Source organism: Dendrobates tinctorius, unplaced genomic scaffold (assembly GCF_039654945.1).
Source record: "Dendrobates tinctorius isolate UK_male_01 unplaced genomic scaffold, ASM3965494v1 ptg000181l, whole genome shotgun sequence".
In the NCBI taxonomy this organism is placed as follows: Eukaryota; Metazoa; Chordata; class Amphibia; order Anura; family Dendrobatidae; genus Dendrobates; species Dendrobates tinctorius.
The window spans coordinates 822,126-835,895 of NW_027361848.1; the positions used below are offsets into that span (position 1 = coordinate 822,126).

General features: G+C 46.6%; 1 protein-coding gene across 1 annotated transcript in view; it reads right to left on the reverse strand.

Annotated features, from left to right (window-relative positions):
• The window catches only part of LOC141054931 (pecanex-like protein 2), a 2,173,030-nt gene that overhangs the window by 515,932 nt on the left and 1,643,328 nt on the right, over window positions 1-13,770 (reverse strand). Inside the window, exon 27 of the mRNA XM_073551818.1 lies at window positions 984-1,084. Within this exon, the coding sequence (XP_073407919.1) occupies window positions 984-1,084 (101 nt within the window). The remainder of the gene's footprint in view (window positions 1-983; window positions 1,085-13,770) is intronic.

Below are 13,770 nucleotides of genomic sequence, written 5' to 3' on the forward strand. Positions count from 1 at the left end.
CTGGGGTCAAAGGCCACGTGGGTTTAGCATGAAACTCAGATGCACAGCCGGGATCCGGTCATAACTGACACTGGGTCAGGTTTATTTCAGGTGAAAACAAAACATGCAGAAAAATAAAGCATAAAACAAAAACCTTGCTTGTCCGGCACTAACTAAACAGGGTCCGATCTAACTACCTACTGGAGGGCTTCTCCCGTCAAGCCAAACCACAGTTCCATGAGCACTGCTTTCACTCACAAGTGTCGCTCACACAGACATGCTCGCTGTGTTCCCCAGGCTGAGCAACCAACACACCACCTGGCATCCTTTTATACCCGCCTCCCTCTGCTCATTAGTCATCAGGTGAGATACTGACCAGACTAGGCTACATAGGAAAGGTATCTGGGTGAGATATACCTGCCTTCATCCACTATTCCCCCATGATTCTCACAACACACACATACATGCACTCAGCTTTATTTATATAGATTTATAGTGATGTCAATTTCGGGGGGTGGGACTGGTCTCTACTTTTCCTTCTCGCTGGGTTATCTCATTGCATTGTGCAATAACAATGCACTGTCTTGTCGGCTCATCACTTCTCATCAGAGCTAGTGACAGAGTGCCTTGCCACTGTGCATTCAAAAGAATATTGCACAGTAACAAGATTCCTACTGAGCATATATCGGAATTTACAAATGATGCTCAGTAGAGCAGGGGCTAGTCCAGCCCCTGAAACCGATGTCACTGATGACATTTCAGAGTGAGGACAGAAGAAGGAATATTCACTCTAATAATTGATAATTGGTATCTGCCACGTGGGGTCTTTGCCTTTCTCTGTAACAAGATGTTAGGTTATAGGTCTAACTTGATGTACTGGTGTCTACTTTCAATCTTAAAATGATTAAACTGTGAAATAAAATTTAATAAAACACGTATTTTAAATTTTAAAATCAAATTCATAGCATATATAGCGTTATACATAGCATGTATGCAAGAGTCACCTGAAAGGCATGTGATGTGCTGCTGCAAGAAGTCTTCTACCCAAAATGCACAATCCAAAGGAAAGAGTTACCAAAAAAGAGTCTTCATCAGTGGCAACTTTCTGAAATAAAAATGAGTAGAGATTAACAGATCTGGCAAAATTCACAAGATCATGCAGATTTTACATGAAAACTCGATTTGCAACAAAGTTATTCTTTGCGAATTGAATGTCCCTTATTGTTAGGCATCGGGTTCCTGACACTGCACAGCAGGAATCCAAAGCCTTGCACTCGGCGGTCTCCCATTCTCCTTTGGCCACAGTGGAGCCTGCTCAGCAATCTCATTGGTCCCAGCACTCTGCCCAGACCAGCAGCGTGGGATCGGTTGCTGCTGCCACCTCTGGTTCAAGTATGACAATGCACCCTGGCCAGCAGCAAAAGACTCCAGAATCTAAGTCCTTCCGTCGCTCCACTGAGCATGCTCATGGGACAATTCCCCATTGGGGATCGGGAGTCACATGCTCAGGTCCTTCTCCAGTTCTGATTGGTCCATCAGGGAGATCTGGAAGGTTCCGGAAGGTCTCGGCTCTAAAAGACTCGCATGGCCGCTCGGCCATGCGCTAGTATAGACTCTAGTTGCTATATGTGTGGATGATGACGGATGCATGTACCTGGTGAATGACTTATTAAGATTCCCCTCCCTTGGATATTACGCATGTGGTTAGGGTATCAGTATTAGAGTCAGCGCCAGTCAGTGGCTAAGCTATAGGCCACAGTCAGTCCACAGCACTAGCGTCCGATGGTGTCGCCTACTATAGGGCACTATCGTACCGCGGCAGTCACTGTCGCTCCGCTGCAGTCAGCCTCAGTGGTGTTCACGGTTGCGATGCCGCATGCTCAGTAGGTCTAGAGGGACGCTGGCCTTGTGTACCATATACTGAGCGTTCATCTCCCCGAGCTCTGTGAGCTTGAACAGGCTCGGTATTTGTGTTTAGCGGTTCGGCGGCTCTGTGAAGCAACAGAGTTCGCCCTGTGCACACTGGGTGACGTTTAACCCGCGTGTGTTCTGCCATTATATCGCCATATTGAACGTCCACCATTATCTAGCAGCAGTATACCACCTCTGCACGGTGGACCCCGGGCTGCAAACGCACCTACTATTATTTTATCATTTGGTGCGTTCCGCCAGCACTAACACTTATAATGGTATAATAATAGGTACTGCGGAGCTGAATAAAACAGTGACGTCTATTTTTGGAGTGGAGCTGGTCCCTGCAATGCACACTGATTGTGAAACCTCTTGCTGGATTTTCACTTCTCATCAGAGTCGGTGAGGGAGTGCACTGTCACTGTTCACTAAAGAATATTGCACAGTGACAAGATCCTACTGAGCATACACCTGAATTAAAACACAATGAATGCTCCATAGAGCAGGGACTAGCCCAGACCCTGAAACAAACGACCCTGATAATGCTTTGTTTCAGGCAGGAGGCAAAGGCTGTGGCAGTGACCATAGCCTCGGTCCCCTGATTAGACAAAACTAGGAGGCAAAAACAGCACAATAGTGCCTTGTCAGGAGGAAAATAAAGAAATTTAGAAATGTGATTCTAACCTGATTTAGTTGCATATGCAAAACTTTTTCATGACATATAAATCCAGCTGCTGCAGGTTCAGTGGGTCATCAGACCATGGAAACACAGAAGGGGGAAGATTTGTGGTTGATCTGCGCTGCTGGCTAACAACTTATTAGATCCAAGTCCAGACAAGTGGTAATGGCAATTTCTTTATTTATTTTGGCGTGTTTGGAAGTACTACAGAATTCTTTATCAGGACAAAAAGCCAAAGCTTGCAATACAGTGCAGGTACATTTATAGAAATAAAAATTCAAATCTTCATGCCCAATAGACACATGATGTGTAAAAAATTCATCACAGTTCATCAATAGTGATGAATTAGCACTAAAATGCCCAGGTGCTCATTCCTTCTGTCAAGTAAATTGTAATGCTTGGGTGCTTGACCCCAGTAACGATTATAATGGAAGTCAATAAGAAACTCAAGCATTTTTCCAGTGGCCCTCTCGCCAGAGGTCTGGAGGGGTCTAAAAATTGCTGAAATTGATTGAAACAGCACTGAAGTGACAAGGTAACAGCATGGGGAAGACCCTTAGAAGCATCTCTGAACCCCAGGTCGCTGCTGGAAACAATGTTGTCAACGTATTCTGCAACTTTTATGGATTGACAAAAAAACATACATAACAGAAGATAAAATGGATTTTACTAAGAAACATCCTTTCCCGGATAATGACTTGTATATCAGGCAAAATGAATAACAGAAAAAAAGATGCTCCTCCACACCTTGGGCTATGTTCACACATAGTGTTTTTGCATGTTTTATTGCTTTCAATGGTGAAAAAAACATACACCAGGAAATGTAATTTTAACATTTTACTATCTTATCTGGCCATGTGGTGTGTGAGACATGATCAGACGCAACCTGTTAATTTATGAAGGCGGGACTCTGAAAGTCACTATGTTTTTTTCAGGGCCATCAGGCGGCCCTCACTATTTGCAAAGGGCAGTTAGGCGGCTCTTACTATTGTCAGAGGACCATCAGGTGGCCCTCACTCTACTGCTCTATAATTTATCCATCTGAGGTGGGCAAATTTTCTTTTTGTATTAGTACTGTAAAGTTTGAAACTTGGAGGGCCAGTGGACAGCATTCACAATTTATGGAGGGCCAGCAGGTGTCTTGTGTACAAATGAGACCAAGATAAATCTTTTTGGTTAAGCAATAAGCACATCATTTTAGTGTTTATTGTAAATGGAATGAAGCCTACAAATAAAAGAACACAGTAGTTACAGTCAAACATGGTGGAGGTTCAAATACATTTTGGAGTTGTTTTGCTGCCTCTGGCCCTGGGTACCTTTCCTGTGTGCATGGCATCACGAAATGTGAAGATTCCCAAAAGATTTTTGGTCGCAATAGTACCCAGTGTCAGAAATCTGGGATTGAATCCAAGGTCACCAGGATAATGACCCCAAGCATGCTTCAAGAAGCAGCCAGAAAAGGATGGAAATAAAGCACTAGAGAGTCCAGAACAGGGAAATCCAGCTCATGTAGCGTAAAGTCTCCTGCCACTACCTCTGACATACAAATGCTACAGAGAAACTGAGAATGGAAACATTAAATCAGTTAATTCTGCCTGCTTTGATTAAGTTCTGATTACAGAACACTGTAAAAAAACACAAATCTCTCAATGAGTGCATGGAAAAATGCAGCAGCAAGGATTATAATTTATAAGGCAATAATCCCTTACTAGATGACTGTAATACGCTATACCTACTGCCACACCTCACCATAGACAAATTACAGATAAGAGTGGTATTATTGTAGAATATAGAAGAGATTTGAGTCGGCCCTAAAAATATATTTTCTTGTACATGGCAGCAACAAACTGGAGGAACGCAAGCAACACTTCCAGTTTTGATGAATTTCTGAGTATAGATCACCATAAAAGACATGACACTGTCAATGAGTGCATGGAAAAAAGCAATCACGTTATGGCATGTGGAAGAGAAATATGTGACCAGAATGAACACTAATTTTCAGCGAGTCATACCTAGCACATATCCCTACACTAAATTCATCTAACAGCGACAGATCACTCTAAACGAATTGCAGCGTATTATTACAGAGTAGATTAGTGATGAGTGAGCACTAAAATGCTCAGGTGCTTATTGCTCGGGTCGAGCAAATTGTAATACTTGGGTACTTGACCCGAGCAACGAGCCCAATGTTAGTCAATGAGAAGTCCAAACTTTTTTGCCGCAACCCCCCGGAGGTCTTTCTAGGGTATCAAATTGCCGGAAATGTATGGGGACAGTGCACAAATGACATGGGAACGTCATGGTAAACGCCCCTGGAAGCGTTTCTGACTCCTAGGTTACTGCTGTGACCAATGTTGTCAGAGTGTGACGCCACTTTTACTGGCGCACAGTAAAACATACAAAAATGAAAACAAAAAGGTTTTTAAAGGGAAATATGTTAAGGGACATCCTTTCCAGGGTAATAATTTGTAAGGAAGGCAAAAGAAATAACCCCCCAAAAAAGTTCCTCCACCACTTTGGCAATGTTCACATGTAGCGTTTTTGATGCGTTTTTCAACATTACCATTGCTTTCAACCAATACAAATGCATTTACTGGGAAATGTCATTGTAGCATTTAACAACCCAAGCTTGCCATGTGGTGTGTGACACTTCATCAGACACATCTTGTTTCATTTATGAAGGCGTGACCCTTAAATTCACAAAGTCTATTTTTATAGGGGCATCAGTCGGCATTACTATTCTTATAGGGCTATTATTAAACAGTGGGTCTCCTATAATGTTATTGCCTATGCAATGAGTGGCTGGGCTGCCAAAAATTAGGACGCACCCCAATACTCCTATCACGAGACGTACAGGTGGGCCTCCATAAAAAATGTTCCCATTATAAGAAAGTGGGTATCCTTTAGTGTTTGCCTATGCATTGAATGTAAGGGCTGCCTTGCCCCAAAGTGACACGCACCCCAATAACACTTGGAACAGACCTCCTGGATGGCCACCTGAAACAAAACTTCCCATTATTTTTAATTTGGTACTACCATACTGTTTGCCTATGCATTGAATGCAAGGCCTGCCCTGCACCAAATTCACACGCACCCCAATAACCCTTTGAACCCACGTACTGGAAGGCCACAGGAAAAACAAATGCACATTATTCTTTTGGTACTTCCATACTGTTAGCCTATGCATTGAATGCAAGGCCTGCCCTGCATCAAATTCACATGCACCCCCAATAAGTCTTTGAACACACATACTGGATGGCCACAGGAAAACCAAGTTCACATTATTCATTTGGTTCTTCCATACTGTGACGGAGTCAACTTTTGCGGAGTCTATTGCTAGAGTGGACCCTCTGGGCCATGGCACCCACCCACCACGGGCGAGCTGACCTTGTGAGAAACCACCCCCTATACAGGGAGTGTCAGGGGCAAGACCAAGGGGGTGAGTCACCACTACTGCTGGAACTAGATGGCCGGCTCACGGAAGACATAAGTGTGGATGTCTGGTAACAAGGGACGTGCAGGATACAAGACAAGACAAAGCGTGGCAGAGGGTATCTTCATTAAATCATGGTCTCAGGGTAACAACAGGTGCAAGACATAATTACAAGGACAAAGTGATGCATAGCAAGGCGCGTGCGAGGGCACACCAAGGTCCAAGTCATGGTACATGCTAGGTTGCATGCCTGGGTTCAGGCAAGGGCTAGATGGCATCAGACTCCGGACATCTGGCTGCGGACATCAGCTCCGGACATCAGGTCGCAGTCATCAGGCTCCGGACCTCTGACAGCGATCAGCAGGCTCCAGGCATCCGGAAGGCAAGCCAGGGTTCAGGCAAGGAGGCACGCCAGAGTTCAAGACATGGTGCATGTTAGGAGACACGCCAAGGTCCAAGGCAGGGTTCCAGGCAGGAGGCGTGCTAGGGGGCACACTAGAGTCCAAGGCAGGGTGCAAGGCAGGGTGTGTCCTAGGGGGCACGCCAGAGTCCAAGGCAGGGAGAGTGCTAGGAGACACGCCAGGGTTCAAGGCAGGGTGCGTGCTAGAGGACACGCCAGGGTTCAGGCTAAGGCCTGTGCGTGCTATAGGGCATGCCAGGGTACAGGCTAGGGTCTGTGCATGCTAGGAGGCATGCCAGGGTTCATTTAGAGAAGCACAGAGAGGTATGTCAAGGAGCAGGCTAGGGCCTGCGCATGCCAGGAGGCACACTATGCACAGTGCAGATACAGGGTGAGTGCAAGGAAGCACAGAGATCACGGCTGGGGCACTGGCTAGCTGGTCGGGCTGAGGCTCAGACAGGCGGGCAAGACTGAGGCAAGCACGGCTGAAGAACAACAGGCGGACACAGCTAAGTCACTGGCCGATGAGCATGGCTGAGGCACAAGCAGGCAGACAAGGCAAGGCCAGGGGCATGCAAAGGGCACACGGGGAAACAAGGCAAGGCAAAGTACAGAACAAGGAGCAGAACATAGGCTGAAGCATAGAGCCGAGTACAAGAAAGAGAAGCGGAGTGTATGCTAGAGCCCAGAGCCGGGTCAGAGACATAGGGCAGAGTACAGACAGGTAGCGGAACATATGCTGAGGCACAAGGCCGGGTACAAGGGAAAAGCGGAGTGTATGCCAGAGCACAGAGCCTGGTATATGGCAAAGCACACAGTACAACACAAGACTTGTGCTAAAGGAGCATGGAAGGTCAGAATAAAAAAATAAGGCTTAAAGCAGAGTACATGACCAATGCGCGTACAGACTGAACGGCGAGGCACAGTACGGAAACAGGCTTATGCAAGAGAGCACGATAGGCATAGTAGCGTTGGAGAGAAGCAGAGCTTGTGCTAAAGGAGCACAATAAGACAGAGTACAGAGAAAGCACACAAGGCAAGGCACAGGACGTGAGGCAAGATACAGGATACGAAACAAGGTACAGGACACCAGACGAAGTACAAGCGCAGAGCATGTGCGAAGAAGCACAACAGGGCAGAGTGCAGGGGCACAGAATGCAGGGAGCAACCGAGCAGACCAAACAGCCTAGCAGGGAAGCAACACGATACTCAGGCCCCGACCATAGGAAGGGGCGGTCTGATATAGGGCATTAGCACCTGGACTTCCGGGTCAGGACCATAGATGGAACTTCCGGGTCAGGTCCTCCTGGACCATAGAGAGGATCACATGGTCAGGTCCTTCAGGACCATAGAGTGGAATACATGGTCGGGTCCTCCAGGACCAGAGAGAGGATTGCTGGATCAGGTCCTCCTGGACCATAGAGAGGATCACATGGTCAGGTCCTCCAGGACCATAGAGAAGGTTGCTGGATTAGGTCCTCCTGGACTATAGAGAGGATTGCTGGATTCGGTCCACCAGGACCATAGAGAGGACTGCAGCAGGCAGAGCAGAGATGGGTGTGCACACAGCAACGGCATGCAGCTATGAGGTAAAGCACACATGCTCACAGCAAAGGCATGCAGCCATTGTGAGGTACGCGTGCACACTAGCGATGGCGCACAGCCATGAGATGAAGCACATGTGCGCACAAGCAATGGCGTATAGCCATGAGGTAGAGCACGAGTACGCACCAGCAACGGCAGGCAGCTATGAGATGAGGTGTGCGTGTACACTGCTCCAGGGGTCATGCAGCATAACAGACCCATCAGGCATAACAGTGAGGTGCGCGTGCACACTGCTCCATGGGTCATGCAGCATAACAGACATGGCGGGCATGACACATACTGTTAGGCTATGCATGCCAACAAAGTTACACACCCCCCAATAACCCTTTGAAACAACGTACTGGATGTCCATAGGAAAACCAGGTTAACATTATTCTTTTGGTACAGCCATACTGTTAGCCTATGCATTGAATGCAAGGCTTGGCCTGCACCAAAGTTACACGCACCCCAATAAGCCTTTCAAATGACGTACTGGATGACCACAGGAAAACCAAATTCACATTATTCATTTGGTTCTTCCATACTGTTAGCCTATGTATTGAATGCAAGGCCCGCCTTGCCACAAAGTTACACACACCCCAGTAACCCTTTGAAATGATATACTGGATAGTCACAGGAAAACCAAGTTCCCATAATTCTTTTGGTACTGCCAAACTGTTAGCCTATGCATTGAATGCAAGGCCTGCCCTGCACCAAATTCACACGCTCCCCAATAGGCCTTTGAACACACGTACTGGAAGGCCAAAGGAAAGACAAGTTCACATTATTCTTTTGGTATTGCCATACTGTTAATCTATGTATTGAATGCAAGGCCCGCCTTGCCACAAAGTACCATACACCCCAATAGCCCTTTGAAATGATGTACTGGATGGCCACAGGAAAGCCAAGGTCACATTATTCTTTTGGTTTTGCCATACTGTTAGCCTATGCATTGAATGCAAGGCCTGCCTTGGCACAAAGTTACACGCACCCCAATAACCTTGTGAAACGACATACTGGATGGCCACAGGAAAACCAAGTTCACATTATTCATTTGGTTCTTCCATACTGTTAGCCTTTGCATTGAATGCAAGGCCCGACTTGCCACAAAGTACCGCGCACCCTAATAACCCTTTGAAATGATGCACTGGATGGCCACAGGAAAACCAAGTTCACATTATTCTTTTGGTACTGCCATACTGTTAGCCTATGCATTGAATGCAAGGCCTGCCTTGCACCAAAATCACACGCACCCCAATAAGCCTTTGAACCCACGTACTGGATGGCCACAGGGAAACCAACTTCACATTTTTCTTTTGGTTCTTCCATGCTGTTAGCCTATGCATTGAATGCAAGGTCCACAATGACACAAAGTTACATGCACCCCAATGACCCTTTGAATTGATGTACTGGATGACCACAGAAAAACCAAGTCCACATTATTCTCTTGGCCAGCCATACTGTTAGCCTATGCATTGAATGCAAGGCTTGGCTTGCAACAAATTTACACGCACCCCATTAACCCTTTGAAATGACATACTAGATGACCACAGGAAAACCAAGTTCACATTGTTCATTTGGTTCTTCCATACTGTTAGCCTATGCATTAAATGCAAGGCCTGCCCTGGACCAAATTCACACGCACCCCAGTAAGCCTTTGAACCCATGTACTGGATGGCCAAAGGAAAATCAAGTTCACATTATTCTTTTGGTATATGGCTATATATATATATATATATATATATATATATATATATATATATATATATATATATACTGTATATACTCGTGTATAAGCTGAGATTTTCAGCCCATTTTTTTGGGCTGAAAGTCCCCCCCTCAGCTTATACGCGAGTCATATACCGGGGGGGAGCGGGGGTGTCAGAGACCATACTCTCGTCTCCTGGCACTTCTCTGCAGCCCCTGCGTCTCCCTCTGCCATCTGCGTCCTGCATTCAGCGGTCATGTGGTACCGCTCATTAAACTCATGAATATGTGCACATTTATTAGTTTAATGAGCGGTACCACGTGACCAGCTGAATGCAGGAAGCAGACGGCAGAGGGAGAAGCAGGGTCTGCCACTGCAGAGAAGACTTTGTGCTAGGAGGGGTGAGTATGACGGGGGCAGAGTGATATCCACCTGTCCCCTTTCCAAGCCGTGCACCAATGTGTCTCCGGGTCCTCCTGCTGTGATGCAGAGGGCGCGATGACGTAGTCAGTGCGCACCCTCTGCTGTCAATGCAGAGATCCGGGAGACACAGCGGCGCATGGCTTGGAACGGGGACAGGTGAATATCGCCACTGCCAGGGGCTCAGGACACCGGCACCTGTCCTCCAGCAACGGAGAGGTGAGTATGTCACTTTTTTTTTTTTATTGCAGCAGCTGCAAATAAGGGGTATTTATGGAGCATCTTATGGGACAACATTAACCCTTGTGGAGCAGCATATGGGGGGTATTTATGGTGCAGCAGTAACCCTTGTGCAGAAGCATATTATGGGGGGTATTTATGGAGCATCTTCTTGGGCCAGCATTAACCCTTGTGCAGCAGCATATGGGGGGTTTATCTATGGAGCATCTTCTTGGACCACCATTTAACCCTAGGCTTATACGTAAGTCAATAAGTTTTCCCATTTTTTTGTGCCAAAATTAGGGGGGTCGGCTTATACACGAGTATATACAGTATGTATATATATATATATATATATATATATCAGTGCTAGGCAGCAGGCAGTGTATGTGAGTCTATAGATATCAGTGCTAGGCAGACAGGCAGTTTATTAGCCATACTTTATTGCATACAACAAGAGGGTCCATTTCATTACTGTCTGCTGCTGCTGCCTATTGCACATGTTTTTTTTCTGCATTTGCTTGTTGGCACTGCAGAATACAGCCAGATCCTTTACATAGTACAGCGTTAAAATACAGCTATTCTAAACAGGGGTTTGGCCGTCACAGCGATTACATCTGAGTGCGCATAAAATTCTACCATTTTTGTGGTACTGTGAAAAATTTTTGGGGTGTCTTATACAAGTTTTTGACACCAGTTTGCTTAAAAAAAAATCTTTACCTACAGGGCAGATATATTACACTGGATTTTGTCCGCCACACGGATCCCCTATCTTTGTGCTCAAAATTGTGCCATTTCAGGGTTCCATTGAATATTTTTTGCTATGTATATGCCTACTTATTAACACAATTTTTCTGTAAAAAGAAATACAGGCCAGATAATTTAAAGTCTGGTATCTCCGTCACATGCATCACCTTTCTGTGTGCTAAAAATTGGGGCACTTTTTGTACTCCATTGAACTTTTTCTGCTGTGTCTTAGCCTAGTAATTCACACTCTTTTGCTGTTTAAAAAAATACAGGCCAGATAATTAAAAGTGGGGGATCTCCGTCACAGGCCTTACCTATCTGTGGGCTAAAAATTGGGACATTTTTTGGGATCAATTGAACTGTTGTTGCTGTGTCTTAGCCTAGCTATTCACACTCTTTTTCTGAATAAAAAAATACAGGCCAGATAATTAAAAGTGGAAGATATCCGTCACAGACCTCACCTATCTGTGAACTAAAAATTGAAAAAATTGGGGCATTTTTGGGCTCAATTGAACTGTTGTTGCTGCGTCTTAGCCAATTCATTCACACTCTTTTGCTGTTGCTGTGTATTAGTCTAGTTATAGACACCAGTTTGCAAAAAAAGGTGTTACCTACAGGCCAAATATTTTAAACTGTGGTTTTCCCGCACAAGGATCACATATAAGTTCGCTCCTAGGTCACTTATTTTTAGTGAACGTGCAAAATATTATAGTCCATTTAAAATGGGCAAGGTGCATGGCAAGGGACAGGGAAGTGGACGTCATGGTGATGGTGCACGCAGAGGGCGAGGTCGAGGACGTGGGCAAGCTAAAATTGGGCCACAACAAACACCCACATCTTCTTGCTCGACCCTCCTGTCACAATTACTAGGGGACCGCAGCAGCACACCACTATTGAACCAAGACCAGTGTCAAAAGGTTGTTGGTTGGATAATGGATAATGCTTCCAGTCACTTTACAGCCACCACCCCCACCCTGTCTTCCACACGATCAAGTCTAAGTAGCTGTGAGTCTGGACCGCATATTCCTCACCCTAATCCTCCTTCCTCCCACCATGCAGAGTGCCCGGAGCAACTAATCCAACACTTGGACACTCCAAAAAGCTGTTCACTTTTCCATTTAGAGATTCGGGCCTCTCTTCCGGTGCACTTAATGCCAGGCAAGAGGAGATCGCATGTAGCGATGCCGAAATATTTGAGCAGCCATGTTCACACGAAGGCGATGGTGGGAACGTGTCACAAGAGGACGATGTTGAGACACAATTGCCAGAATGTCAGGAGGAGGACCAGGGTTAGGAAGTGGAAGAGGAGGTGTTGGTTGATATTGTAACTGACCCAACCTGGCAGGAGGACATGCAGAGTGAGGAAAACAGCACACAGGGGGAGAGAGGCGAGGCACCCCAACAGGCAGGAAGAAGTAGTGTGGTGGCCACAGACAGAAGACAGGCAACCGCTCCCCGTAACACCACCATGACGGAAGATGCCAGTACAAGTATTAGGTCTTCCTGAGTCTGGTTGTTTTTTAAAAAACTCTGCCGATAACCCATAACAGGCCATTTGCACCACCTGCCATGCCCGCATCATCAGGGGTAGCAAAGCAAGCAGCCTGACCACCACCAGCATGATCAGGCACATGACAACAAAGCACCAGACTTTGTGGGCCAAACCCCAGGGTCCAGGAATACTGTCTGCGGGTGACACCATTGCATCTTCTGCTGTTTTGCGTTGAAGCCAATCCCCTGTCCATGGTGCTTGCAAAGATGCCTCCTGCCCTCACCTGTCTCTGCACACACTCAACTAGCACCATCATCAAGCACATCCACGTCCTTGTCCCAGCGCAGCATTCAGTTGAACATTCCTCAGTCCTTGGAATGCAAGCGGAAATAAGCTGCCAACACCCCACAGGCCACCCTAAAAAATTCACATATTTCTCATCTGCTTGTGCTTGAAATGTTGCCTTTTAGGCTCATGGAGACGGAAGCTTTCAGCAACCTGATGGAGGCGGCCGTCCCAAGGGACTCGGTCCCCAGCCGCCACGGTGTGCCGACCCTGCATTACAGAACCACATGTCCCACAATATTAGCCGTGCCCTCAACAATGCTGTTACTGGGAAAGTTCATCTTACCACGGACACGTGGACAAGTGCCTGTGGGAAGGCACAGTACAGCTCGCTGACACACTGGGTTAACTTAGTGGAAGCCGGGACCCAGTCGGACCTTTCGACGCCAAGGATTGCAGGCCCTGCATCAATCAAGATTGCCCCCACAGTCTACAGCTGCTGCACCACCTCCTCCTCCTCCACTTTAGCCTCCATCTCCGAAATGACCACATCAGTCACAAGCTGGAAACACCGCAGCACTGCCTCAGCCAATCGGCAACAGGCTGTGCTGAAGTTGATATGCTTAGGTGACAAACCCCACAATGCTGAAGAGTTGTGGACAGCTCTGAAAGAGCAGGCAGATCTGTTGCTGACACCGCTGAATCTACAGCCAGGCATGGTCATGTGTGACAGTAGCCAGAACCTAGTTGTGGCTCTGAGGCGAGGCGAGCTCCCACACTTACCATGCCTGGCCCATGTGCTTAACCTCATGGTTCAGAGGTTTCTCAAAATTTACCCGGAGCTGCCCGATCTGCTTGTGAAAGTACGCCGCCTGTGAGCCCATTTTAGAAAGTCAGCTACACTTTCTGCTGT